Here is a 27,418-nt window from a genome sequence, read left to right on the forward strand (position 1 = left end):
ATGCATATGGTGTCGCAGGCAATGCTCTGCTGTGGGCTCAACTCTGAAGAACCCAGATGCCCATAGAAAAGACAGTGGTCAAACAAATTGCGGACTGATCTTTCCACGGAGCAGTATACAGCAAAGAAAATGTACCACCTACAGCTATGGGTGACAGCAGGTGAGCTTGAAAGACAAAACGACGAACCCAAGAAACCAGACCCTGCAAAATGATGCTTATTATGGGGTCAAAAGGAGTCAAACACTACTCCTGCTGAGAAAGGCATGCCAAGGTCAGAAAGCTAAAAGAATGGTCAGGCAGTGGTTATAATGGAACCCACCCCTGTAGAGGCCCGTGGTCGGGTTTCTGGGGCGCTGGCATCCACAAGGGCTCATTATGCAGCAATTTCTCAACCTGTTCATTTGCGTTTTATGTATTTTTCTCTGTATTTATGGAATTTCCAAAGAGAAAAAAAAAAAAAAGGCAGGTGGGGGTGATCCAAGTGCCTAGTAGAGATGGGGCCATGCCAATGCCAGCCCGGCAGCCCTGCCTAGCACGCTAGCACTCGTGAGTGGTCTGCTCCTGGGAGCTCACAGGTGCTCCCGCCAGGGTCTCCAGGGCGGTTTAAACATTAGCTTGGAACGGCCCCCTGCGACCCGCAGCCCTCCCAGAAGTGCCCCAAACCTTCCTCCCAGCTCGCAAAAATTGTCTTTTACTCAAAAGACCCGCATTTGTTCAGCGACGGCCACCCACACCAGTCTCGAGACCAAGCCCTTGGTTCTTAACTTTCTTCCTTCCCGCTGGGCGCGCCTGGTTCTAGGTAGGGACCTCGGGTGGCAGGCAAGGTCCTCTGTGCGGGAGGACTCTGTCCCGACTTCCCCCTGCGCCCGGCCGCGCCTGCTCCCGCGCCGGTGATTGGTTGCGCGTGTCACCGGGTGGGTCTTGCTCCAGGGCACAGGGCCGAGGTCTAGCTCCGGCTCCTGACCGGGCAGCTCGCTCCTCGCACCTCTTCTTTCAGCGGAGCTGGGGGAGGGGGAGAGGAGGGAGGCGCCCGGGGGGTGGGGATGCTGCCAGGCTCTGCCGCAGCCCGAGCCGCTGCCGAGCGGCGCGCACCGCCCTCCCTCGCTCGTTCGCTCGCTCTCTCGCCTCCTTCCCCCCCGTGGGGAATTTTCAAGACTGCGCTGCTGCAATTTCCCCCCGGCCGAGGCTGCGCCGCGCCTGGCTGCGCGCACACACGCTTCCGCGCGCAGAGGAGCCGGCGGCTGCTGAATCAGGAGGAAAACAGATCGGCTTTTTTCAAAGCCGGGGACCAGCGGCTCCCTGACGCCTCCGAGCTCCGCCGCGCCCCTGCGCCCCGCTCCTCCGGCCCCCGCTCTCCAGCCCGGTTGGATTTGGGGGAGGGGCTGCAGCGTTTTCAGGAATTTTCTATCTTTCCAGATCTAGGAAAGTCAGCAAAACAGACGGACAGATCCTTCTCTGCCACCCTCCTCCTGTAGCAAAGACCTGGTTTTGGCTTTTTATTATTTAATTTTCTTCTTCTTCTCCTTTTTTTTTTTTTTTTTTTTTCAAATGGGCCGAGCCCACGCCTTTAGCAAGATGCCAAGCTGACCCGGACCTCCGAGGAATTTGAAGCTTGTCGCTGCGTCCCGGGGAGGGGGGACGTCCTTCGCTTAGACTTCGCGTTTTAAAGGGGGTGTGCATTGGAGCGTTGCTTTAAAAAAAAAAAAACTGATCTTTTTACACTATATATTTTTTAACTGATTTTTTTTTTTTTAACTGAAAAAAATTTCTTCCTCTCCGGAGTGGGTGGCCGGGGATCGCCTGGATCGCGTCCCCGGTTATTTTTGCCGCGCCCCTCCCCCGCGCCCCGCCCCCGCGCCCTCCCCCGCACCCCTCCTCCCACCCGGGGTCACCGCCTCTGCCGGCATGTCCCGAGCCGCGCTCCCCGGCTCTGCCGGGCCGTCCCGCTCCTGAGCCCCCCGAGCCGAGGCCGGGCGCCGCCGCCCGATGGGCTGGGCCGTGGAGCGTCTCCGCAGTCGCAGGTGCAGCCGCCGTCCCCACAGCCCGGCCAGCCTGAGCAGCGGCGGCGGTGGTGGTGGTGGTGGCGGTGGCCGTGGCTTCCGCAGCGCTCGCCGCAGCAACAGCAGCCGCCGCGTAACCCGAGGCCCTTTGCTCTTTGCAGAATGGCCCGCTTTGGAGACGAGATGCCGGGCCGCTACGGCGCAGGCGGAGGAGGCTCAGGGCCGGCCGCCGGGGTGGTCGTGGGCGCCGCGGGCGGCCGAGGAGCCGGGGGCAGCCGGCAGGGCGGGCAGCCCGGAGCGCAGAGGATGTACAAGCAGTCGATGGCGCAGAGAGCGCGGACCATGGCCCTCTACAACCCAATCCCCGTCCGCCAGAACTGCCTCACGGTCAACCGCTCCCTGTTCCTCTTCAGTGAAGACAACGTGGTGAGAAAATACGCCAAAAAGATCACGGAATGGCCATATCCTTTGCCCCAGCCCGGGCGGCTGCGCCTCCCCTCCTCCTCCTTCTCCTCCTCCTCATCTTCCTCCTCCTCCTCTCCTCCTCCTCCTCTTCTTCCTCCTCTTCCTCCTCCTCCTCCCTCTGCGGGGCTGAGAGAGAGAGAGAGACCTGGGGGCTGATGGGAGCTGGGGGGCTGCTCGGCGGCCAGGGGCTGGAGCTGAGGGCCCGGGAGCTGAGGGAAGCAGCCTCCCGGCCTGCTGGGCTGCAGCTGCTGAGCCAGCCTGCCCGTAGTGGGGAGGCTTGGGACTCGGGGGAGTGAGTGGTTCCTTGCAAAGACGGAAGGTCTGGGTCTTGGGTCGCCCGGGGACACTGATGGGGGCTTTTCCGCTGGGGTCTGACTTCCTCCGATGGCGCTCTAGCTGGGCCAGTGCCTGGACGCTTTGGGTTACAGGGTGGGAAAACCCACAAGTGGCCCCCCATCAAACCTATAGACTAGGACCCCGACCCCTCAACCCTGGTGTTCTACCCAAGGTGGGAGCCTCAGGCCTAGGCATGGGACACCATGTGGCCTGGGGGTGCAGAAGTCATCCCAGCCTCAGCGAGTGGCTCTGGGTGGGCCGCCAGCTGCATCTGAGGATTGTCCTGTTTAGTGGTCTGGGGACTCTTCCTCTGACCCCAGGTATACAAGTCCTGTTCCTTCGGTCACAGGTCAGAACCCCTTCAGCATTCTCTTTTGGGGTGTAAAGAAACATAATCCTACCCAGCCGGTGAGGCCCATGGCCTGGGAAGACCTGAGGTGGGTTGTTTCGGTATGAGAGGAGGCAGAAGGAAGGCTAAGTGGGGCCCCTTTGAAGGGCTGCTTGTGGACTTGGTTGGGTTAGCTTCTAACACCCTGGGAAGCTGGGAGGGAAGACCAAGAGGATCTGCCTCCATATGGACATCTCGGGCAGGTAGGCACCCCCCCTTCCATGAAACACTCGGAGGAAAAAGGCCAAGGGCCCCCTTTCCTCTGCTGAGGAGTGATTCCATGCACAGTGCCCCTGATTTCTTGAAGTCCTCAGCTTCCCGTAAACCGGGAAGAGGGCTTGCTCAGCATCTGGGGAGATGCAGGCAGGCGCGGGTGGGTAGAGTAGAGGTTTCTCTGCCATCTAAGCATGACCCAGATTCCCGGTGTGGGGGGAGACACACCCTGCTCCCCAGGCTGGCTGGCCACCCTGCCATGCCCAAATGTACCTCTTTTCAGGCTCCAGTTCATTGAGGGCCAACATTACAGGGCTGGGCAGGTCGCTCGAGTTTGCAAGGGGTCGCCAGCTCTGGTGAATGGGTGGGGCCGGTCTCTCCCAGCCAGGGCTGTTGGAGTCGTTGCTCAGAGAGCATGGATGGGTTGCCTTCTCTTCTGGGGGCTCCAGATGGTCGGTTCCTGGGGCTGTGAAATTATACCAAGAGAGCGTGAGTTTTGGGAGCAAGTGGTTTACTTGGAGGCTGGTGAAAATTAAGGTCTGTGTAGTGGAAGGCCTCTTTTCCAGGGGTGTCTCTGTAACCACAATGTTATTGGTGCTTAAGATAGGTGCCAGAATTTGTCCCCCTGAATTCCTCCTTGCCAAGCTTGGTCCTGAAGGTTGGCGATGCGCCCTCCCAAACACTCCCAGCCCAGGAAAATGCTCAGAGGACATATGACTTTAGTACCCATCCTGGAATGAGTAACTGGGCCTTGGAGGATGTCAGGGAATGAGAACATGCCTTCAGATGGTCCTAGGGGCTGACATGACGAGAGACCACTGTGTTGATGGGTTCCTGTTAAATGACTTCCGCCCTCCTGAAGCCTTCCAAGAGGAAGCAGAGGAGCTGGGGAGCCCTTCTCTTGTCCTTAGCTCACCCCGTTCATCCTAGATCCTGCAGCTCTGAGAGCTGTAGGTGATGAGCCCTCACAAGAGGCATAGCTCGCTGAGCCTGGGGCACCCTGAGAGCACTCCAGCCTTGTTTGGTGGCTAGCCCAGGCCTCACTTGCTCTGGGTAGCTTTGGAGTGAGTGTGTTCAGTTTCCCGCCCTCTCTCTGTAGCTTCTGTTCCCCTTTTGGCCTGAAGAATTATACAGCCCCACTCCGGAAGGGGGCGCTTCCCATCCTAGGCCTAGCCGGTCTCCAAGCCAGGTCATCATGCATGGAGCTGCTTCAGGGAGGGGCGGGGAGGGAGGGACAGAGGACCTGAGGCCGGTGCATCAAGAAATTCAGGCCAGTGGGAGGAGAGAAAGCAGACTTGCTTGGGAGTCAAGACACCACAGAAAACACGGACTTAAAAAAACAAAACAAAGCCCAAATGCTATTGGCATTGAAAAAAATAAACACTTAAGCAAATTCTCTAAACTTTTTTTTTTTTTTAATTTTTTTGGGCGGGGCGGGGTCTCATGTAGTCCAGGCTTGCCTGTGTGGTTGAGTTATCATGTGAGCCACCACATCCCAGTTTTATGCTGTGCTGGGGATGGAACCAGGTCCTCACACATGATAGGCAAGACCTTTACAGCTGAAATACATTCAGAACTTCTTAGAGTAAACTGTAGGATGCATACAGGCAAGCGTAAGAGTTGGGTCTGGCATCATTGATGGCCGCTCTTCCTCCAGGCCGAAGGACCTCCCTCTTCCCCTTCCTGGCCACATCCCAACAAGATCAGCTGACCTACCTGGCTTCTAACCTCCTTTTGAGCCTCATGTAAACGGAATTGGAACAGTGTTCTTTTGTACCTGGCTTCTCTGTATCTTTGAGATGTTTTCTCATGCTGCAGACATGTTGAATGTTCTTGTGTGGTGGCCTTGTGGATGTTTTATCCTAGGGCCCTTAGAGGTGGTCTCTTTATGTAGTTACCCTTCTGAGCTCGTCTTTGAGTGGAACAGCCCCATGAGTTTTTTATGTGTGGTGCCCATTTTAGAAGTCTCTTTACTGAAGGTTGTGGGGCAATATGAAAAGTGATGTCTTTGCTGTCTGTGGAGGGGAGGGATTATAGAACTTGGGTTGACCGTGGCACTGGAGACTGCCTTCCACCTGCCAGGGCCAGTGTGGCTGACTGCTAGAGGGAGGAGCCTTGCTTTCTCTCCACATTGGGACAGTTTGCTACCTCAATTCCATCCCTCTCTGTCTCCCAGCAGCTCAGGCTGGAGGCCAGTCGTGAAAAGTAAGAGTTGTTCTTGCATCCGGGTAAGAAATTTGGAGGACAATCTGTAACCTGTCCTGTTCTCTCAGAGAGCTGCCCTAAGTGCATACACCTTCGCTCTGCGGCCCCACTCATTGGTAGTCTGACTGGAATATAAGAAGAGGGGCCCTATGGCCTCCACAGAGCTAGGGTCTGTTGACTCCACAAGGGCCATCTCAGACTTCCTAGAGCGTCCCTCATGATGCCACCTGCTCTGTCAGATGTCGGTGTCGCCTTCCCGGTCCCCTTATGCTGTGTGCCGCCTCTGCACTGGCTGTGAGATTCTGACTCTTCCAGTGCCAGGCCCGGTCTGTGTGCTGACACATCCCTGTCCTCATCACACTTGTCCAAGTTTGCAGAAACTCGAGGAGCCGGAGTCACCATGGAGTCAGGGGCCTGTGGGCACTGGCTGTTCGGCTCTCCTCCAGAACCGAGATGTGTGATGAGACCCTCGAGAGATGTAACAGCACATAGTCAGATGCTTGGCCTGACCCGAAATGTAGAATGTTCTGGACAGTTCTACCAAGGTGGAGGGATGTCCTGCATCATAGAGTTGCTCTACTACATCTGCTTGCTAGGAATTCCCAGAGGAGCAATCTGGGAAGTCAGAATTAGCCTGGCTTTGCCACTGGGAACTTCACTTCATGAAGGTATGATCCCTCATCCATAGTCTCCAAACCCAAAAATCTCTGAGAACCCCAAGGTCTGCCCACCTGGAGGCAAAACCAAACAGGCTCAGAGACTGTACTGGCCTTTTGAGGTGCTCTGCCACTGAACCCCAAACCCCAGCTCCTTTGCAGCCCACTCGGCAAGCATCAGGGTAGGTTTTGAAGCAGGAAAACCAGCGTGTTTAATGAGCCCCACACCCTACCAGGAATATTGCAGAGTTGGGGGGGGGCGCGGGTGCGAGCAGGCGGTGGTTTCTGACTTAGCCGTGGTGTTCTGACTTAACAGGAGGATGGAGAAGGGGCACACAGGTGACGGGTACCATACTCAGAATTCTCAACTGTGGTCCTGTCCTGGGCTAGCATTATGGTCTGTTGACAGCTTGTGATACTGGGCAGCTACACAAACAGCAGTGCCCGGTGGCCAGTGACGGCAAGGGTTGGGGCGGATATGTGGGATATTGAGGGCGGCAGAGTTGATTGGGTGGTGTCCGTTTATGGTTGTCAGTGTTTCTTTAGATGTGGTTCCGCCATAAGCTGAGGAGCCCCTATGTGGTAGTGATGCTGGGTCTCGACTTCATAGGGTTCATTTTGTTAAAATGATAATTCTTGTCGTCATTGGCCTTGGGATGTGGTTCAGGACTCTGCCTTTCCATCCTGGAGCAATGCCTCCCCCTCCCCCCCAGACAAGTCCCACTATATAGCCCATGTTGGTTTTGAACTCATGGCCCTGATGTCTCAGTCTCTGGAGAGCTGGTATTGTATCCATTTTGCTTCTGGGGAACCCCTAGCTGCCAGCTCAGGGCTTGGGGTCTCCAGGCAATCCCAACACACCCTGTTGACTTTTATCTTCCACTTGGAAAACAAGGCTGAGGAGGTGTGGTCTCTTTGTAGCTTTGTCTTCTGTGTGTACTATTAGGTGAGTGTTGACAGATGTGTGGGGCTGTGGAGCGAGCTCCCATTTGACATACAGAACAGCTCCGTCTCCCCAAATATCCCTGTTCCTCTTCCGAGTCAGCACCTCACAGCTCCAGTCTCTTATGACCTGTGACCTCATCTCCATTCTGTAGTTTTTCTTTTTCTAGAAGGTTCTGGAAATAGAATCATACACTAGCTTTTTTTTCCCCTTAAGTGCTATGGATGGAACCCAGGGCCTCCTGCATGGTAGGTAAAAAGCTCCACCAATGAGCTACAGCCCTAGCTCTTGAGATTTTGAGACCAAGTCTCTTGATCCACTGCACCCCAGGGTTGGGAGGTAGGCAGCAGTACTGAGCCTTCAGGTCTGAGGTAGCCTGAGCCTGTCCCCACCTCCACCCACTGGATCCCCATCTCATTAGGTTGCCCAGACTGTCCTGAAACTCACTAGGTACACCAGGCTGGCCTCAAACTCACAGATATCTGCCTGCTTCTGTCTCCCGAGTGCTGAGATTGAAGGCGTGCGCCACCCCACCCTTCAATATTGTCCCTTTTAATTGCTAAGCAGTACTCAGTGGATGGGCTACAGTTTGTCCCCTGTGTCCCAGCTGAAGGACATTTGGATGTCTCCAGTGTGGGCGATTATGAAGAGAGCGGCTGTCAATGCTGGTGTCTGGGTTTTATTGGGAACACTGGGGTGATATATTTCATTTCTCTTTGGTAAATATCCAGGGTTGGGATGGGTGGGTTTCCTGGTAGGGGCAGGCTTAACTTTGCAAGGGATGAGATGGCCAAACTGTCTTCCACAGTGGCTACACACAGGAGACCGTCCATTGTTATCTCTTGGACCTCCGGTCTTGAGCTCCAAATCATGGGAGGCCTCCAGGTGAGAGGTCAGACACCGAGCTTCGCAGGAAGTGGTGAAGGTGGCTGTGTTAAATGCCATGTGTGCGTGTGATCGAGGGCACTCTGCGCTCACACCAGAAGGGGCAAAGTCAGGCTGTGTGGCTTCTCTCTTCTTTGTTACAATGGTGTTGTGCTGATGGTCACCTTAAATGTTTGTCGAGCGACTGCAAGAAAAGTCGGTCTTCACTCACAAGCTATCTGCTGCCACTGCGGTTTCCCTTAGGCTGACATTTCCACGTTTGGGATTTTCAGGGCAGAGGGCCTGGAGGCTGTGTGTGAGGCTGTTAAGCCAGGGAAGTTCTCCTAAGTGGTGCTTGGCAGTGGAAAGCAGGACCTTTGGAGATGGAAAGCTACCTACAGAGACCAGGGGCTACCTGCCAGGTGCTTGGGGTGTGCACCCCTGTTCCCCGCGTCTCTGTAGAATTGAACGCACATGTACTTCGTCTGTAAGGAAGCCCCGCTCCCATGCAGCTAATGCATTTCCAAGAATCAGCTCCGAGGAAGAGGCCGTGTGTCCTGAAGAGGACAGACGGGGGAAGAAAACCCTTTAGGGGCTGGGCATGGGGCTCAGCTGGTAGAGCGTTTGTCCAGCACGCACAAGGCCCTGGGTTCCACCCCAGCACTGAGGATACTAGAGGGGGTGGTTACATACCTGGGATCCCAGACTCAGGAGGTGGAGGCAGGAGGATCAGAAGTTCAAGTTCATCCTCGGCTACACAGCCAGTTTGAGGCCAGTCTGGGCTGCACGAGACCCCGACTCAGACAAAGACAAACCTCAATAGAACAAAACAATAGCCAGACAATTCTTTGGCATGTGGGTAGACCAGCCCTGAGTGTCAGACTCTCTGAAGCCACTCCAACTCTGGTGTTGGGCCTCGGTTTCCACACTTTGGGTGGTGAGGAAGGGCTTCTGTTTGCATCTTCAGAGGCTTTGGGGGTTGGGGGGCATGCAGAGAAAATAATTGGCGTGCCAAGAAAGTTCCAGAACCTAAGAGCAGGATCCCAGAGTCCTTCTGTCTCCGGTGGGTTGTTTCGTTGTGTGGTTTTGTCCACTTGTTTTTTGTTTTGTTTCTTTCTTGATTTTGAGATGGTTTTGAATTCCACATAGAGCTGAGGATGGCCTTGAACTCCTGATCCTCCTGCCTCTGCCTCCTGAATGCTGGGACAATAGGCTCGGGCTTCCATGCTCCGCTTCCTGGTGTTGCGTTCCCAAGATGAGGCCATGTGGATATGTCGGGCAGAACACTGCTGTTTTGAACATATTCCTCAGACATCGTGCGTTCTTGGTTCTTTCTAGAAGCTTTCAGGGAAAAAAGGAAAAAAAATTCATGCCTGTTTGGCCCACTTTCGATTCCCATCGGTCTAAGATAAAATTACTTCCCTTCCGCTGCTCAGTCCCTCCCTCAGGGGTGACAGGGTGAGGGTTTGAACTGTGTAATTAGCTTCCTGGAGTCTCCTCCCACCCCTTGTCCTGTCCTTCAGAACTGCTCAGGAGACTGCTCAGAATGAGACCAAGGGCTCGGGCCACTTCTGTGGCCATTCCTGGGTGCGCATTGCAGACCCACCAGAACACTGCTGAGATCTTGGGTTAGAATTTGGGAGCTTTCTTGGTGCGGTGGACCCACTTGTCTGGAGGATCATGAGTTCAAGGTCAGGCTAGGCCCTCAATGAGACCCTGCCTGTATAAGAAACCCAAACAAAACAAAGTATGTTGAATGCATCAGCCCAAACTCCCTGCTCTGTCTTTCTTGATTATCTAAGAGAGTGATGAACTCAAGGAATATTCTTGGGGATAGGGCAGGATGGGAGGACCGTGTGAGCTGCCAGCCCTAATTGTCTATCCTGGGTTTTTAAGATGCCTATCAGTTCTGGACAAACGAGGATGCTGGCCTCTTGGTTGATGCATTCTTGTTTTTGGGTACTGGGGATTGAACCCAGGGCCTCAAATCCTATGGTGTGTGTGTGTGTGTGTGTGTGTGTGTGTGTGTGTGTGTGTGTGTATTCGTATGCACACATGGGTGAAGTGGCTGTAGATGCCTGGGGACAACCTTGGATGTTGTTCCTCGGGTGCCGTTGGCCTTATTTTTTGAGACAGTCTCTCTCCAGGGTCTAGGGTTCTCCAGTTAGGCCAGGCTGGCCTGTAAGCCCCAGGGAGTGGCCCGTCGCCTCCACCTCCCTAACTAAACACTACTACACTGGATTTGGTGTGAGTTCTGGGGACCAGATGCTTGTGCTGGGACTTCGCTGACTGAACCGTCCCCCCAGTTCAGTTTTAGGGCTTTATGCTTTCTAGGCTGGTGGGTTTTGTTTGCAGGTTTCTTTGTTTTGTTTTCCTTACTGTTTATTTAGAGTCAGAGTCTCACTAACCCACCTAAGCTAGCCTTGAATTTGTGATCCTCCTGCCTCAGCTTTCTGGGCACTGGAACAGCAGATGTGAGCCTCCACATCCAGCTTATTCACACCCAACAGAAAGGACAGGGTTTTATCCAGTGACAGTTAAGTGACAGAGGCCTGTCCAGGTGACAGTGACCTCCCTCTGAAAAGCCAAGTTGCTTTGTGAGGAGGCACACTGCTTCTGGAAGCTGCTGAGAGTGAGCCACTGCCAGGAAGCCAGTGCTGACGTCAAGTTTGGTCGTCTGGCTTCCATCAGGCATGGCTTGGTTTTTGTTCAGCACGGGTTTTGCTTTTACTATTTATTTCATTATTTATGTATTTATTTAATGAACGTGGAAGTCAGAGGTCAACCTCCAGTGTGGTTCCTCAGGTGCCATCACTTTGTTTTCTAAGACAAGGTCTCTCATTGGCCTGGAGCTTTCCCGGGAGGCCAGGCTGGGTGGCCAGTGAGCCCCGGGGACCCTCCTGGGTCTGCCTCCCAAGTGCTGGGGTGGCCACACACGCCACCATGCTTGGCTTTTATGTGTGTTCTGAGGACTGAGCTCAGGTCCTCACACTTGCAGGGCAAACCATCTCTCCGCCCCCCCCCCCCCCCCCCCCCCCCCGCCCACCTTTTCCCCAGTGCTGGACATGGGAACGGGCGCACGAATGCTTGCCATGCGCTCTACCACTGAGCAGCACACCAGCCCTCTTTTTTGCCTCTTATTTTGAGAAGGGGTCTCACTCTTCCTGCCCTAGCTTCTGAGTATTGGGTCTTAAAAGTGTTTGTGGCTGGGCGGTGGTGGCGCACGCCTTTAATCCCAGCACTTGGGAGGCAGAGGCAGGCGGATCTCTGTGAATTCGAGGCCAGCCTGGTCTCCAAAGGGAGTTCCAGGAAAGGTGCAAAGCTACACAGAGAAACCCTGTCTCGAAAAACCAAAACCAAAACCAAAACCAAAACCAAAACCAAAAAAAAAGTGTTTGTGGCTGGGTAAAACCTGCCACCATGCTGCTCCCACCTCCAACCCCTGGAACTTTTGACACAGTCCAGCCTCGTCACCGTGCTCATGAATAGCACTCACACTGCCAGGTGGCCTTTACACTTCGGGCCTGTGCATTTTATACGAATGAATGTATTAAGTGACCATAAAACTTGAACCAAGCTTTGGGGTGTGGCTTGGTGGAGAGCATCTGGAGGCCCTGGCTTTCATCCTTAGTACCTCTCATCACTCCTACATTAAGGGAGAGATGTTGGGGCCGAGCCTGCTCTTTGGGATTAGTCAGTCTGGCCAGCCAAGCTCCCGAGATCTTCACCTGTACAGTTGTCTGTCCTTTTAGACCTGGGGGAGGGGACTGTGAGGTTTGTACTTGCTGCTGTGGAGCCTGTCTAGAGGAGACTGGATTAGGAGGGAGGGGAGCAGAGAGGCTGGGACAGAGCCGGAACAGGTGGGGATGGGCAGGAGGCAGCAGACACCCCCGCATCCCTTACACCTGCTGATGCCTCAGGCTTCTTGTTTGCTCAGAGAGGGCAGGGCTCCTTTGTCCAAGGAACTGCAGAAGGGATAAAAGATAGGAAGGTGGTGTGAACAGTCTCATTTAAAAAAAAAAAAAGGTAGAACCCCATGATCTGAAGATAGACATGGTATTAATCAATTGTGGTCACTCCTCGGCACCTCTAGGGTCTGAATTCATGTTATTACATTTGTTGATATTACTCATTTCACTTGAGGATGGATTCCCAGGCCTTGTACACTCTAGGCCAGGACTGTGCTACTGAGCCACGCTCCTGAATTGGAAAAAAATGGACTTCTCCCCCTGGTCCACTCCCTGTCCCAAGCTCTCAAAGGCGGTCAGTCATTTGAATTGAACTATGAGCCACTGTATGGGTGCTGGGAACTGAACTTGGGTCTTCTGTAAGAACTACAAGTGCTCTTAGCCCATGAGCATCTCTCCAGCCTCTGCACTGTGCTTCTGAGCTTCATTTCTGGCATGCACAGCTGCAGGTCATTCACCCCTTTTCTCTGCTCTCATGTTCTGGGGGAGTTCAGCCGTTTGTCCATCCTTGGTGATGTACATTCGGGATATTTCCAGTCTGATGTGACTCTATCTCTCTTGTTTTAAGAAGCAGTGCTGATGTGATGAGTGGATATTTTCTGAGTCAGGGAATGAATGAATTCAGGATGTTTTTTTGAGTCTCTGCATGGGCATCAAGTTTCAGCTGGAATCAGCTGAGAGCCGTCAGCGTTTAGAGGACACCAGCCACCACACGGGCTGGTTTTAAGCATCCTCACAGTCCATGAGTGTTTCTTCTGTAAGACTGGCTCATTCAGCCAGCCCCACGCCCACCTGTGTACGTGATAGCCTGGGTAGTGATGTGGCTGTAGGAGGAGCTTAGGAACAGAGTGAGGGCTTGCTGGAGTCCTGCAGTGGCTCAGACCCCAGCTCTGGCTGGGCGACCTCACGTGACTCTCCTGTGCTCTGTCTTTTGTCTTCTGCGGCCACTGAGTGTGCAGACTGAAGTTCATGTGCAGAACTTAATCCTTAGCACAGTGGGGTTGAGAGGCGAGCTGTGTAAGGGGTAATTAGGGTAGAGATGGAGACGTGGCTTAGACATTGAGCTCTGGCCTAGAATCCCCCGGTGAGGGGCTGGGACGTGGCTCAGAGGTAGAGACCCTGCCTAAAATTCTTCCATGAGAGGCTGGGAATGAGACTCAGTGGCAGAGTACCCGCTGCCTAGGCTCCCCAAGTGAAGGATTAGGGACCCGGCTTTCTGAGTGGAGTGCTTGCTCTGGACTCATCCCATGTGCAGCAAAGACAGAAACAGTGAGCAGGTCCTGAAAGTTCTGTCCTGCTGAGTGGCTGATGCTGTTGTCAGGGCGATAGGCTCCCCGGGACAGGATGGCTCTCCCGCAGCTCCTCACCCTTCTCTGGCTGGCTCTCTCGCCATCCTGCTCTCCGCCATGGGGTGATGCGGCGTGATGACCCTCATAGATGTGCCTTGATATTGGGCTCCAAAACTCTGAGAAACGCATTTATTTTCTTTCTACGTTACCCAGCATGTGACAGTCCATTGCAGCACCGCACAGTGGGCTAAAGGCGTGGCACAGTCTGTGTTTCCGGGTTTAATGGCTCTCATCCTGGATGACTGACTGACTGACGACTGCGTGAGTGCACGTGGTGCCTTCTGTGCTGGGCAGCACTCAGCATAGTGGACTTTTCGCAGGGAGATACCTTGTGCATGGTGGATGTGTTTGGGCTTCTCTGACCCAGTGCTGGGATTAGTGGATGCCACGTAGTAGGTGCTCCGTGTGTCTCTACTCTCCCCTGGTACCTCTCATCTTATTTTTTGGCTTTTATGCTGTGCTCATCCACTGTTGCTTCAGGATCTAAGCTGAAGGGAAGGCGGCTACAGTCTTCTTTTCTTTTCCCCAAGTGCTGCAGAAGGAGCCCGGCACCTCCCGCACATGCTCCACCACCAAGTTATACGCCAGACCTTGCTCAGTGGTAATACTAGAATCTCTCGGTTCCCAAGCCCAGGCCAGATTTCCCCACCTCTCAGCCATCTGTTTGTATGTTCCTAATCATCTCCCTCCCGTTCCCTGTGACCTAATGCCAGACTCTCCTCACCCCCCACTGCTCCTCCTTCCTCTCCACATCCTTTCTCCATAGCTCACCCTGCCCCTGTGAGTGCCTCTTTTCAAGGCATTTGACACTTCAAAACCCTAAGAACAGACCATTTTTCTGCAAGGGTGTTACAAGGCTTCCAACTGGGCATTGAAGAGATGGGAAAGTGTTGGAAAGGTTTGTGGCCTTTAACTGCTCTTGCAAGTTTTTTGAGTGTGAACTTTTGACATTCCATCTGTTTCTGATCACACTGAAGTGGTTTCTGTGGTGGATCCTGGCTGCATGGCTTGGGGGTGCAGTTTTGCTGGATGAGTGCGTTGATGGATGGACAGTGTCCTGGTGCTGTGATAAAACACCATGACCAAGGCAGCTTCGAGAAGGGAGTGTTTATTCGGGCTTACTGTTCCAGAGGGATGCGTCCGTCGTGGCAGGGAGGCCTGGCGGCAAGCGGCTGGCATGGCAGCAGGAACAGGAAGCTGAGAGAATGTGCCTTCAAATATAAGCCCAAGGAAGAGAGCAAGAGGGAAGTAGAGCAAGCCCATTCACTCTCGACCCCCCCCCCCCAGCGGTGTTCTGCCTCCCGCAAGGCTGCCTCACCTACACTCCCCCAACAGTGTCACTCACTGGGACCCACAGGGATCCTCCTCATCCAGAGTACCATAGACAGGTGCATGGATGGATGGATAGACAGATGTACAGTGGATGGATGGATGGATGGATGGATGGATGGATGTTGGGTGGTCAATGAGCAGATAAATGATGGTTGGATGGACAGGTGGTTGTGTGGGTGGATAGGTGGGTCAATAGATGGATGAGTGGATGGAAGGATGGATGAGCAGATAGAAGAGTGGGTGGATAGCTGGGCGGTGGTGGCGCACACCTTTAATCTCAGCACTCAGGAGGCAGAGGCAGGCGGATCTCTGTGAATTCGAGGCCATTCTGGGCTATAGAGTGAGTTCCAGGAAAGCCTCCAAAGCTACACAGAGAAACCCTGTCTCAAAAAAAAAGAAGAGTGGGTGGATGGATGGATAGATGAGTGGGTGGGTGGATGGATGGATGGATGGATGGATGGAGAGCAGATAGGTGGTATGTATATGGATGGGTAGATAGAGATGGGTAAGTAGATGAGTAGATAGGTGGGTGGGTGAATGGATTGGTGGATAGATGGGCTGGTGTGAGGATTAGTATGTGCATGGATGAGTAGATATGATGAAGGGATTACATTGAAAGGTGAAGAAGTGAGTGGACAGGTGTATGGGTATTTGTTGGATGTCAGAACATAGTCAGGGCCAGATCTGTGTGTGGTCTCGACGTGTGTTCTTCTCATGACTTGGGACCATTGCCATACTCTGTTTCTGCCCTGCCGTGTCTTCTCCAGTACCAACCCACTCTTATGTACTTCTTCTGGAAGTCCAGGAAGCTTGGGTGTCTGTCATGCTTCTCTAACGAGGCTGCTCCTGAAGGTCAGAGAGCATGCACTTGTCACCTCCTGCACTGTGACACCGGTGAGTGTCATGGGACGCTGTGAGGAAGGCGAACAGCGTTGTTGACAGAGGTTATTAAAGTCTGGAAACATCTCATGTGTTTGTTTCAGCCATGGGACTGAAAGTGGAATCCCTTGGCTTTTGCTGTATGGGTGTAAAAGGGTGACATGAAGAGGTGAGTCAGTGGGGACCATGTCTCCTCCAGGGGGACCAAGGAAATGCCTAAAGTGGTTACCCAGCATCCAGAATGCACAGATTACAGAATCTCGGAGTCCTGTGAGGCATTGCGGCCTGATCCCTGCTGTGTCTTTAGTTTCACTCTTTCCTCCTGCTCCTTCACTCTATCCCATAGACTCAGCTCATTTGCATAATGGTGTCCACTCCATGCATGTCGCTTCCTACAAGTCTTCCATAGACAGCTCCTTCCCAGGTCACCTACTCCAAGAGGCCCAACTTCTTGCTTATGGAATATCTAATGCACAAAGAAGAATATGAAATCTGTGGACATTCCCCCATGCACAAAGAACTCCCAGGATGCTTTGATCCATCTCATTCCATACCTTTTTTGTGGATACAGAGTTGTGAGTCCAATTCCATGTCATCCTAGGAACACATGAGACCACCATGTCTGGTTTAGCAGGTTGTACACTGGACAGAGGTAGGCAGAACACACACCAGAGGCATCACAGAGCTGTGTATTTGTTGTTGGAACTTAAGAGTCTTGCTCTAATGAATTGAAGATATTTTGACAGCTTTTGACAGATGGGCTTAACAACTTGAGAAAGGGGCGTCTTGTTTAAATTCTCACAGCGGTGCTGTATGCATTGGCAGAAACCCCAGAAAAGATTTTTGTTAATATCTGGTGATATTCTGCTTTCTGGGGTGCGGAGAGCCTCCTGCCACTGTCTCCTCCGTCAGGCTGTTCTAAACAACACTGCAGGGAACATCTTTGGGATGGGGCTCTGTCCATGGTGCTGATACATTCTCAGTGGTATTCATGTCTCCACACCCAAGACTTGTTACCACTGCCTTTGAATCTGTGGAAGGAAGGGGTTTTGAGGTAAGGTAATTAGCAATTTCAAGATCTGGATGGTGCTGGATGGTGCAGAGAAAGGAAAGATAACATCTGGAAACTGTCGTGGTTCACATGTAAAGCTGCACTTTTGAACTTGGGGTGATACTGCCAATATCTAGAGACATTTTTGATTGCCACGAATGTGGGTGGTGGGGCTGGATGTTGCTGTTACCCGAGTAGGAGTCAGAAATGTTTTTGACGCACCCTAAAATGCCCAGGACAGCCCTACCAGTGAAGAGTTCCTCATCCCAGCAAGCTAGGAAAACAGACAGAGAAACCCTGATGCCTTGGGCTACTTTGAAGGAAGTGGGTGGATTTAGGATTTTTGGGTGACTTAAATTTCATTTACAGCTTTTCTTCCCTGCTGGGTGTCTAAGCCAGTTTTCTGTGAACTTCAGATCTCACACGATCAGCAACAAGCCTGCTACCAACAGATCCGTTGATATAAATATAGATGAGTGTGTGGAAGGAGGTCTCAGCTGAAGCTGGAGGATGTAGGAATGGAAGCTGCTGGGGCTTCTCCTTTGCTTGCTGCCTCATTCTGTTGCCCAGCTCCCAAGTCGTGCCTCGCTTTCTTAGGTTCCTGGTTTGGACATCTCCAGTGTCAACTGCGGCTCTGGGGTCCCTTTCTTCTGTCACCAATCCTGGCACCACTGTAGGCATCTCCAGGAGGCAGAGGCATGGAGTGATGAGGGTTGAGATTCCAGGAGAAGCATCTTCATTCAGGCAGCCATCTGCTTTTATTGAACACCTACTGTGTGGAACCGAGAGGGATGAGAAGATGTGAGCCTTGTATTTTACTCCACAGGAAAGGACACAGTCTGGTCTCATTCCCCTGCCCCGACACCCCTTACACCTCCACTGTCTGACATAAGTAGGATCATGTGTTGTCTCTGCATTGAGACTGGATGTTTTTTTTTTTTTCATAAGTACCAGTCAGGGGGCCTGGGCGAACATGTCTGTTTCCCTGTTCCTTTAGGTAGATTCTTGGAAGTGACATGGCCGGCTCATTTTCAACAGTGTTCTCTGTCAGAAGTAGAGTCTAGGCAGGGGCTGGAGATAATCAAGTGTTTGTTCTGCAAAGCATGGACCTGAGTTAGAATCCTACCACCCAGGTAAAAAGCCATGGTGTGGTGTGTGCTTATAATCCCAGCACTGGGGAGGCAGAGACAGTCAGATCCCTGGGTCCTGCCAGCCAGCATAGCCTTGCTGGTGAGGTCCAGGCCAATGAGAGACCCTGTTTGAAAGGAAGCAAACAGTGCTCCTGACCTGTACGTGCTCACACGTGAATTTAAAAAAGAAGGAGGTGGTGTATGCATCTCATTTTGCTCCAGCTAACAACACACAGAATGTGGTTCAAATCCCTACAGGTTGTTTGTGTGACTTTGGCTCTGTGTCCTCGGGAGCAGTCTGTGCAGAGGTCTTGAGAGATGGAACTGGGTTGTGTAGAGGCTGCCAGCTTTTGCACTTGGCTTTTGGGATTGAGGCTGTCCATCATCGTGGTGTAGGGTATAGAAAGAAGCACAGACTCCCTGTGTTCAGATCCTAGCTCTGTTCCCCAAGTGTCTTTGGCCCTGAGGTTCTGTAAAAAGGGGTGCCCCATGAAACTTCAGAACAACATAAGGCCCAAAAGGTGTGCTGGTTTCTGGTTTGTGTGTTACTGTTACAGATGCTGGTTTCTGGTTTGTGTGTTACTGTTCAGATGCTGGTTTCTGGTTTGTGTGTTACTGTTACAGATTCTGGTTTGCTGAGGAGTGCAGAGCTGTGTGTGTTTCTTGTAGCCCGTGGGGGGATGACAGCTCCCAGAGGAAAGGAAGCTCTTCCAGACCCCAAATGGCCTGGTCTCCTGTAAATGATCAAATAGGATCTGTACCACACCCCAAATTCCAGAACTTAGATTGTTGAAACTGAACTACTTCCTTCTGGTGTGACATGTGGTGTGTGATGGAGCAGAGAGGCTGGGGTGGGCTACAGAAGAGCCAAGGCAGCAACAGCAGAGGAGGTCCTCACACTCCCTCCCCCCAGACTCTCTCAGGAGACCCCCACACCCTTCTGTGGCATGTGGTCTTGGGAGGGCTAACACAGATGGAGGCTAAACCAAGGGTGCTCCTGAGTTTACTGTGGTCACACCCACGATGGGCTAGGGATTGATGACGTGGCTGCCTTGGCTTCACTGTTGTCCTGGTGTCATTTCTGTGGCTGTGGTAAAATTCCTGACTAAAAGCAACTTAGGAGAGAGGGTTTGTTTGGCTCACACTTCCCCAGTAGAGTCCATGTGGGGAAGCCACAGAGGCAGGAGCCTGAGACAGCCGGTCAGACCACATGTACTGTCAGGAGCAGAGAACTGAATGCACCCATGTTAAGTCCTAAGTTAGCTTTCTCTACTCATAGACAGCCCAGGGTCCCAACCCAAGGGTTGGTGCCACCTGCAGTGGCCTGGGCCCTCCCCCATCAGCTAACAATCAAGGCAACCCCCCCCCCAGACATACCAGAGGCCAGCCTCTCCAGACAGTTCCTCAGTGGAAATCCTCTTTCCAGATGATTCCAGCTTATACCAGGTTGACAGTTCAAACCAACTGGCACAGCCATGTCCCTGTTAGTCACCAGATGGACGCAGTTCGCCAGGTGGACTTGGGCAGGCCCTTCCTTTAATTTGTCATTGCCTGCTGTGCCTGGGGTGAATAGATGTTTCTTTCCATCCCCCAGGATCTTGTGACATGGATGAAAAGCAGCTGGGCCGTTTTCCTCACCCCCGATGGCGATCCTTTCCTCAGCCCCTGCCCTTCCTCTTTTAAGATGTCCGTTGATCATTGATGCCAAGGGAGGACATGGTGGGTTGTTGCCAGCACTGTCTCTTCACGAAGGACCATGTGAGGTGTGCCTGATCCCAGTTAGGCTTCGTGTCAGCTCCCAGGGAGTGTTGTGGTGGTTTCTACCCTGTGTAACAAATGTGCTTGCAGTAGCCAGCAGAGACCATGTGGGGGCTATGATGCCCAGGAGGGGCTAAAGCCCAGTGCGGGAAAATGCTCATATTTTCACCAGGACACCTGTGTCCTGGTGATGACAAAGCAGGGTAAGGGACAGAGTGCAGGGCAGCTAGGACTAGATTCCTTCCCATCTGTGATGACCTTTGAGAACCACTTAACCTCAGTGGCTCTCCGTTTATTGATCTTTAAAATGGACAGAAGAGGAACGTCCTCTGTGGTAGGGTGACAATTGCATTTTTGAAACACCACACCAAACTGGCAGGTGGTCCCTCTTCATGCCCCCCTTTATGCCATACTTAGACTCAGACACAAACCTCCCTGTGCAGGGGTGCTGGCATCAGGCTGCAGAGGGAGCTGCACCGAGGCGCAGAGGGACAATGCACAGTTGTGCTGATGATAGAGAACATGGGGCAGCATCCGGAGGATTTGAGAGCGCTGGTGTCCAGTCAGCCAATGCACGCCAGTCATCCGGATGGCAAGAGGCTGAGGTAGCGAGTAAGGGTAGAGTGAGCTTGCAGTCAAGAGTTCCAGGCTGACCTGGGCTGCGTAGCAGCACTGTGACATGGCACAGCATGTAAGTGTGATAAAATGTAACCTAGAGAACAATACCATGGCATAACAACAATGTAACAAAAACAGTAGAGAGAACAGCAAGTGACAATGTGTCATGATAGTGTAGCAACATAGCAGGACCGGGGCTGGAGAGATGGCTCAGAGGTTCAGAGCACCGACTGCTCTTCCAGAGGTCCTGAGTTCAATTCCCAGCAACCACATGGTGGCTCACAACCATCTGTAATGAGATCTGGCGCCCTCCTATGTATACATAATAAATAAATAAATCTTAAAAAAAAAAAACATAGCAGAACGGTCCGGACCTTCCAAAATGCTCCTGCCACAGCCCTCCTCCAGTCCATACAGGGTCTCGTTCTGTATCCCAGACTGGCATTTAACTCATGAGCCCCGCCTCAGCGTCTCCAGTTCCAGAATTTCACACGTGTACCATCACACCCAGGTTTGTGGTGCGTTTGTCATCTTCCGGGGGTCTAGGTTGGCAGTGAACTGTGAATGGGGGTGGAAGCTGGAGCTGAGACCTTGAGATGGTCCCTCGTCCTCTCTGAGTCAGAAGCTCCTTCTCTATAAACCTGGGGATCTGCTGGCTCCTCCCTGCCAGTCTGAGAGAGGAGTGTGAAGGAGCGCTTCCGGGGGCTGAGTGGGCTGCCTGGATACAGACAGCACGCACTCCCACATGTGTGAGTACTTTCTGTTGTTTTGAGACGGTCTCACTGTGTAGCCCTGGCTGATCTGTGTAGACCAGGCTGGCCTCAGACTCACAGAAACCTGCCTGCCTCTGCCTTCCATGTTCAGAATTAAGGCATGGCTGTCACAACAGTGAGCTCATTGCCTGGACTTTGCAGCTAAGAGTTGGAACAGTGGGAGTGTTAACTCCTTAGGAAATAACCTTTGGGTTTTTTAAAAGACAACTGGACTGGCAAGATTGTTTAGTGGTAAAGATTGATTCCCAGTACCCATTTTTTTTTTTTAAATGATTTATTTACTCTTATTTTGTATGCATTGGTGTTTTGCTTGCATGTATGTCTGTATGAAGATGTCAGATCCTCTGGAACTAGAGTTACAGACAGTTGTGAACTGCCATGTGGGTGCTGGGAATTGAACCCAGGTCCTCTGGAAGAAGAGCCAGTGCTCTTAACCACGGAGCCATCTCACCAGCCCCCTATTCCCAGTACCCATTTTCAGCAACTCATATCCACCTATAGATCCAACTCTAGGGTATTAGATGCCTCTAACATTCAACCTCTAGCACCTGCATACATGTGTACACATAGATACACACACGCACGCACGCACGCACGCATAACTTTAAATATATAAAAAGGAATAGCAGATAAGAAAATTGGGTCAGGGCCAGCAGGGTGGCTCAGTGGAATAAAGAACTTTGCCTATAAGCCTGATTACCTGAGATCGGTCTCTGGAGCACACACAGGTGGAAAGAGAGAAACGATTCCACAGAGCTGTCCTCTGTCTTACGTCATTGTTCTGCTGCTGGGAAGAGAACATGGCAAAGGCCACTTGTGAAAGAAAACATGCAGTGAGGGGCTTGCTTACCGTTTTAGGTGGTGAGTCCACGGTCATGGCAAGAAACAGGCAGGCATGGCGCTAGAGCAGTAGCTGAGAGCTTACATCTGACCTGTAAGCTCATGGTGAGAGAGAGACACACACACACACACACACACACACACACACACACACACACACACACAGAGACAGAGACAGACAGACACACACACACATAGAGACAGAGACAGACAGACAGACAGACACACACACACAGAGACAGAGACAGACAGACAGACACAGAGAGAGAGACATAGAGACAGACAGACAGACACAGAGACAGAGACAGACAGACACACATACACATAGAGACAGAGACAGACAGACAGACAGACACACACACAGAGACAGAGACAGAGAGACGGACACACATACACAGACAGAGAGACAGAGACAGACAGACAGACACACACACACACACACAGAAACAGAGTGCAGGCCTAGCAGAAGCTTTTAAAAACTAAAAAGCCCACGCCCAGTGACACCCCTCCATCAAGACCTCCTCCTAACCCTTCCCCAGCAGACCACCAACTGGAAACCAGGCCTTCAAATATATGGGGGGACAGCCAGTTCACCTCATGCAAACCACCACGTTCCCCAAGCTCAGCATGTGTGCTGTGTCACCGCACCCCAAATAATAAATGAAAACTAAGAAATTGAGCAAAAATGCACACGCCATCAAATCACTGTTACCTTTTCTTTTGTGGTGCTGGGGACCGAACCCAGAGCTTATGCAGGCCAGGCTAGCCCTCGCAGCAGGCTTCCTCGTCAGCCGTTTTCAAGCAAGCATTTGTTAGCATGCCTGATGCTGCGCCACCCTCACCTCTACTGAGCATCAAGACTTTTCTTCGTCACCCCAGAAGGAACCCGTGACTGATTAGTGAGTGCACCCTCTTGAGCTCCTTGTTCTAATTGCTGGTGACAGCCCGTGTTCATAGAATGGGCCCTGGGTTTACGTTTCCAGTTTTGGGGGTTTGGAGTCCTCTTCTCTGGTAGACGATCTTGGCATTCAAGTGTGGCTGTGGGGATGCCCAGCTCCCTGCCTAGCTGGGTCTCTGTGTGTCTCCAGAGTGCTCAGGCAGCCGGTGTGGTGCCGTCCCCTCTAAGCCTGGTCCCCACCTGCAGTCCCTGCTAATCAGAGCAGCAGGTGCACAGTCGGCCCTCCGGGGTGGCCACACGCGGGATTCATCTCGGCCGGATGTCTCCCGTAAATATTTAATAAACAAGACCTACAACTGGCCATGCTGAGAATGTTTGATAGTAAAGTTAATGAGGGGATGATAGTGGCGGGTGGCCACAGTCCCCTCCTGAGCCTGGCAGAGGCAGGAGCTGAGAGGCAGCCCTGAGGACAGTGTCACACTTCTCTTTCTGTAGCACTCTTTTCGGTCACTTGATAGATGTGTGGGGGTTGGGGAGACGCGTGAGGACAGGGGAGATGGATGCAGAGGGAGGTGATGGAACAGTGGCAGGTGGGAGAGCCAGGGGGCGGGGAGGTGGGGGAACTGGAGAGGTGAAGGAAGGGGAAATGCTGAGGCAGAGAATGCCCACCCCCGCTGTCCCTGGCTACTTCATCCTGGCTTCTTATTTCCTGTCTGTCGGTTTCTCATTTCCTCCCTGCAACTTCCTGCCCAGGCCTCGCCCTCTCTCATTTCCCGAATCTGTCTTATCTTCTACTTTCTGTCCCGACATCTGTCCTCCCTCTCTCTCTTTCCTCCCCTTTGTCTCTTTGTCTCTGCTCTCCTCATAAGCTGGTTCTTGATGTGTGTCTCTCTGTGATGGGGCCACGGGTGATTCATATCCCTCCCCCTTCCCTGAGTGCATAGACAGACACAGGCAGAGACCAGAGGAGAAGAGCGAGAGATCAGCATGGCATGGGCAGCAGGCCAGACAAGGATGTAGAAACAAAGAACAGTTTGGCATTTTTATAAAGTTTTATTTTTAATTATGTGTCCGTGTGTGCGCACATGAGTGCAATTGCCTGAAGAGGACAGAAGGGGGCATTGGATCCCCTGAGCCGGAGTGACCGGTTGTTGGAGCCATGGGTTGTGGGTGTGAGGAACAGAACATGGCTCTTCTGCAAAAGCAGTATGTGCTCTTGACCCTGAGCTGTCTCCAGCCATGTAGGGAACAATTTCAAGACTAACAGTGACTTGGTCATTTCGTTGCCCAGGGGTCTGCCTAGACCAGGTGCTCCTTGTCACCTGGGCACATTGCCAAGGGCTGATAGCTCAGCGGGTTTAAACTTGATGTAAATGAAGTTGTGTTGTGGAGGAGAGATGAGCCCGGCTTCCCTTAGTCTTGGCTCCTGGTGCCCCTCCTCCGGCACCACTCTGGTTTCCTATGAGGAGGGTGCCAGTCTGTCCCTTTGGGGAACTCTTGTAGCTACCAACTGTCTGTGGACCTGGCTGCCCCTGTGGGAACCTGCGGGACCCTAGGTGACCACAGGCTCACGTGATCACCGCTCCTCCCTGCAGAGGAGGGGTCAACTTTACCATGCTCTTCAGCACTTGGCAGTGTGCTTTGTTTGTTTGTTTTTTAAACCTGTGGCCTTTGTGCTGGCAGTGGGTGATTTCAGTTTCTTTTCTCTCTGGTGAAACTGCCTCGCATCTTGCCCCCGCCTTCCTGGGTATATTTGTGTGTGCATGTTCTAGTGTGTGTGTGTGTGTCTTCATATATGTGGAGCCTGGAGGACACCCACCATGCCATTCTCAGGGACACCATCTACCTCTCTTGAAACATCTCTCACTGAATCTGGAGCCCTCCAAGTCAACTGGGCCAACCAGCTTGGGGACCTCAGGGATCCTCCTGGTTCTGCTTTCCTGTCCCTAGGATTGTGAACTTATGCCACAGTATCCAGACTTTTATGTGGGTTCTGGGTGTCAAATTCAGGACCTCACTCTTGTACAAGCATTTCACCTACTTACTGAGCCATCTCTTCAGCACCCCTATCCTTTTTTTTAGTAGGTTATTATTTTGCTTTTTATTTTTCCATATTGATTCCTAGGTGCTCTTTATATATTCTGGGAATGATTCCATCATATATCATATGCTTCCTCTTGTCTGTTCTCAGTTAATAACACTGTATCATTGCATTACAGCTTTCAAAACACTTTTCCATTATGATGCCTTTTGATTGACAGCTGTTAATTTTAGAATGAGGAATTTAGACATTTTTTCCTTGGTAATTGTTGAGTTTAGTATCTTACTTAAGAAAGCCATTTCCACTCTGAGGCCACGGATATAATTTTTATTATTTCTGGAAGTTTCCATTTTGTTCTTCTTTTCATTGGCATGGGGTTGGCTTTCACATTGGAGTTAGGAAAGGCTCTCATTCCTCATTAACCCTGGAGAACTGTCCTGATGCGTTTATTAGAAAGGCTTCTGGCCAAAGAATTCTGCAAGACAACATCTTTTAAATCTTTGTATCACATGGGGGAGGGGCACGGTGCCATGATGCTCATGTGGAGCCAGAGGACACTGTGGGAGTTGGTCCTCCTTCCACCATGTGGGTCCCGAGGAACGGAACTCAGGTCACCTGGCTTGGTGGCAGATGCCTCTGCCCACTGCACCTTCTCACCAGCCCCAGACAGCCTCTCTGGCTATTTTATTTCTTTCCTTCTACTTTGGGTCAGTCCTAAGCCTTTTGCTCCATAACTTTTTAAAAGTTAATTAGTTTTATTTGTGTGTTTGGTGCATGGGGGGAGGGGGGTTCAGAGGTCAGAGTAGGACATAGGGGTCCTGCTCTGTCTCTCTCTACCGTAGTCCCTTGAAACAGAGTCTCCTTCTGAACCTGGAGCTAAACTGGCCAGCAAGACCCAAAGATGCTTTTCCACTCCCCACGACACTGGGGTTACAAGTGTATGCAGCTGTGCCCCGCTTCTTATATCAGTGCTGGGGATTTGAACTCAGGTCCTCAGGGCTTGCACAGCAGCTGCCTTATGCACGGACCCTGGAGCATCATACTTTTGTTTATATGTTAGTTTATTGTGTAAATAGGATACAGGATGCAATTGGAAGTCAGGACCACTTGTGGGTTTCTCCTTCCACCTTGTGGGTTCTGGGGATCAAACTCAGCTCATCGGGCTTGACGACAAGCAGCTTTATCTGCTCTACCAGCCTCTCAAGACATGACTTTTTAATGAGTACCTCCTGATTTGTAGGCACTGAGCTACAGTGAAGTACGGGACAGCACAGTGGTTGCTCTCATGGTACTCACAGTTGGACAAGAAGCTTTGCTGTAGTCACAAGCCCTGTAGGGTGGGAATAAGTTCAGGTTTTCTGAGGGGCAAATAAGCAGGCCTCCATGCTGGGCTGGTATGGCTCCATGTGTGTGAGGCCCTGGGTTCAACTCCTGGCACCATGGAAATGAACGAACGAATGAGTGAATGAATGAGCAAGACAGTTTTCTCTGACGTCGTGGCCCACCGGGTCCTTAGTAGGAGTCTGCTGTTGTGAGGCCTGGGAGGAAAAGGCATGTGCAGAGGTCCTGTGGCAGGGAGGAAAAGGCATGTGCAGAGGTCCTGTGGCAGGGAGGAAAAAGCATGTGCAGAGGTCCTGTGGCAGGGAGGAAAAGGCATGTGCAGAGGTCCTGTGGCAGGGAGGAAAAGGCATGTGCAGAGGTCCTGTGGCAGGCAGCCTCTTAGGAGTCTGACCTTTGTCTTAAAGGTGGGCCACTGAAACGATAGTGCCATGGCCCTGTGTCTGGGAATGGCTCCCGCTGGCTGCTGTGTGGAGCACCGAACTGACTGCTGGCTTCCCAGGCAAGGCTGTGTGCTTGGGGCAAGGCCGGTGGCTGAGAGGCAGGTGAAAAGGAGAGCCTTCTGGCCACAGCCCCGCCCCTGCCTCCCCTCCCCCATCGCCTTGAACTCTACTCCTTTTCTGGCAGAGTTCTCTGGGTAAGGAGAGCAGTCTGCATTCCTGCCAAGGGTATGTGCTCTGGAGGGTCACCACAGACGGTCGGTGGGTTCTGGCCCCCAGAGACTCTGGCCAGCCCCCGGCCTGCAGGGCTCCTGGAACTCGGTCAGTGACCTCTGTTGTCAATAACAGAGCGGAGCTGATGGTCTTGGCTTCAGAGTCTCTTCTGGCTCCAGTTGCCATGCTAGCCCAGTTGATGTGGGATGGAAAACTGACTTTTTTCTTTTTTCTTTTTCTTTTTCTTGTTTTGGGTTGTGTTGGGAATAAAACTTAGGGCCTCAAGCATGCGAGGCAGGTGCTACACCACTCAGCCCCGGCTCCACCCCATTACGCTTGTTTTTAAAATTGTAAATGTGGTACTTAGAGGTGGCTAAGCTGAGCTTGCCACCAAGCCTGATGACCTGAGTGAGCTCAGTCACTGGGATCCACCTAATGGAAGGAGAAAACTGACTCCTGGAAGTTGTCCTCTGACCTCCACATGCCAACTGTGGCTCACATGTCCCCTCACATAGACACACAAATAAATGCAAAGTAGTGTGTAAAGGTCAGATCTTTAGTGCATGTAAACAGTGTGCAGAGACCAGATCTTCAGTGTGTGTGCAGTGAGCTGTGGTCAGATCTTCAGTGTGTATACAGTGAGCCGTGGTCAGATCTTCAGTGTGTATACAGTGATCCGTGGTCAAATCTGCAGTGTGTATACAGTGAGCTGTGGTCAG

The 27,418-nt window shown here is 52.2% G+C and overlaps 1 protein-coding gene across 2 annotated transcripts in view; it reads left to right on the forward strand.

The window, feature by feature from the left end:
• The window catches only part of Cacna1a (calcium voltage-gated channel subunit alpha1 A), a 328,905-nt gene that overhangs the window by 73,205 nt on the left and 228,282 nt on the right, over positions 1 to 27,418 (forward strand). Inside the window, exons 1-2 of one of the 2 annotated variants that reach the window (XM_076571864.1) lie at positions 1,043 to 1,673; positions 2,163 to 2,461. In XM_076571864.1, coding sequence (XP_076427979.1) covers positions 2,164 to 2,461 — 298 coding nt within the window. In that variant the 5' untranslated portion in view covers positions 1,043 to 1,673; position 2,163. Of the gene's footprint in view, positions 1 to 1,042; positions 1,674 to 2,162; positions 2,462 to 27,418 lie in introns of those variants that run through there. The other variant, XM_076571863.1, reaches the window with a different exon arrangement.

The sequence above is a fragment of the Peromyscus maniculatus genome, chromosome 5, assembly GCF_049852395.1.
Source record: "Peromyscus maniculatus bairdii isolate BWxNUB_F1_BW_parent chromosome 5, HU_Pman_BW_mat_3.1, whole genome shotgun sequence".
Classification (NCBI taxonomy): Eukaryota; Metazoa; Chordata; class Mammalia; order Rodentia; family Cricetidae; genus Peromyscus; species Peromyscus maniculatus.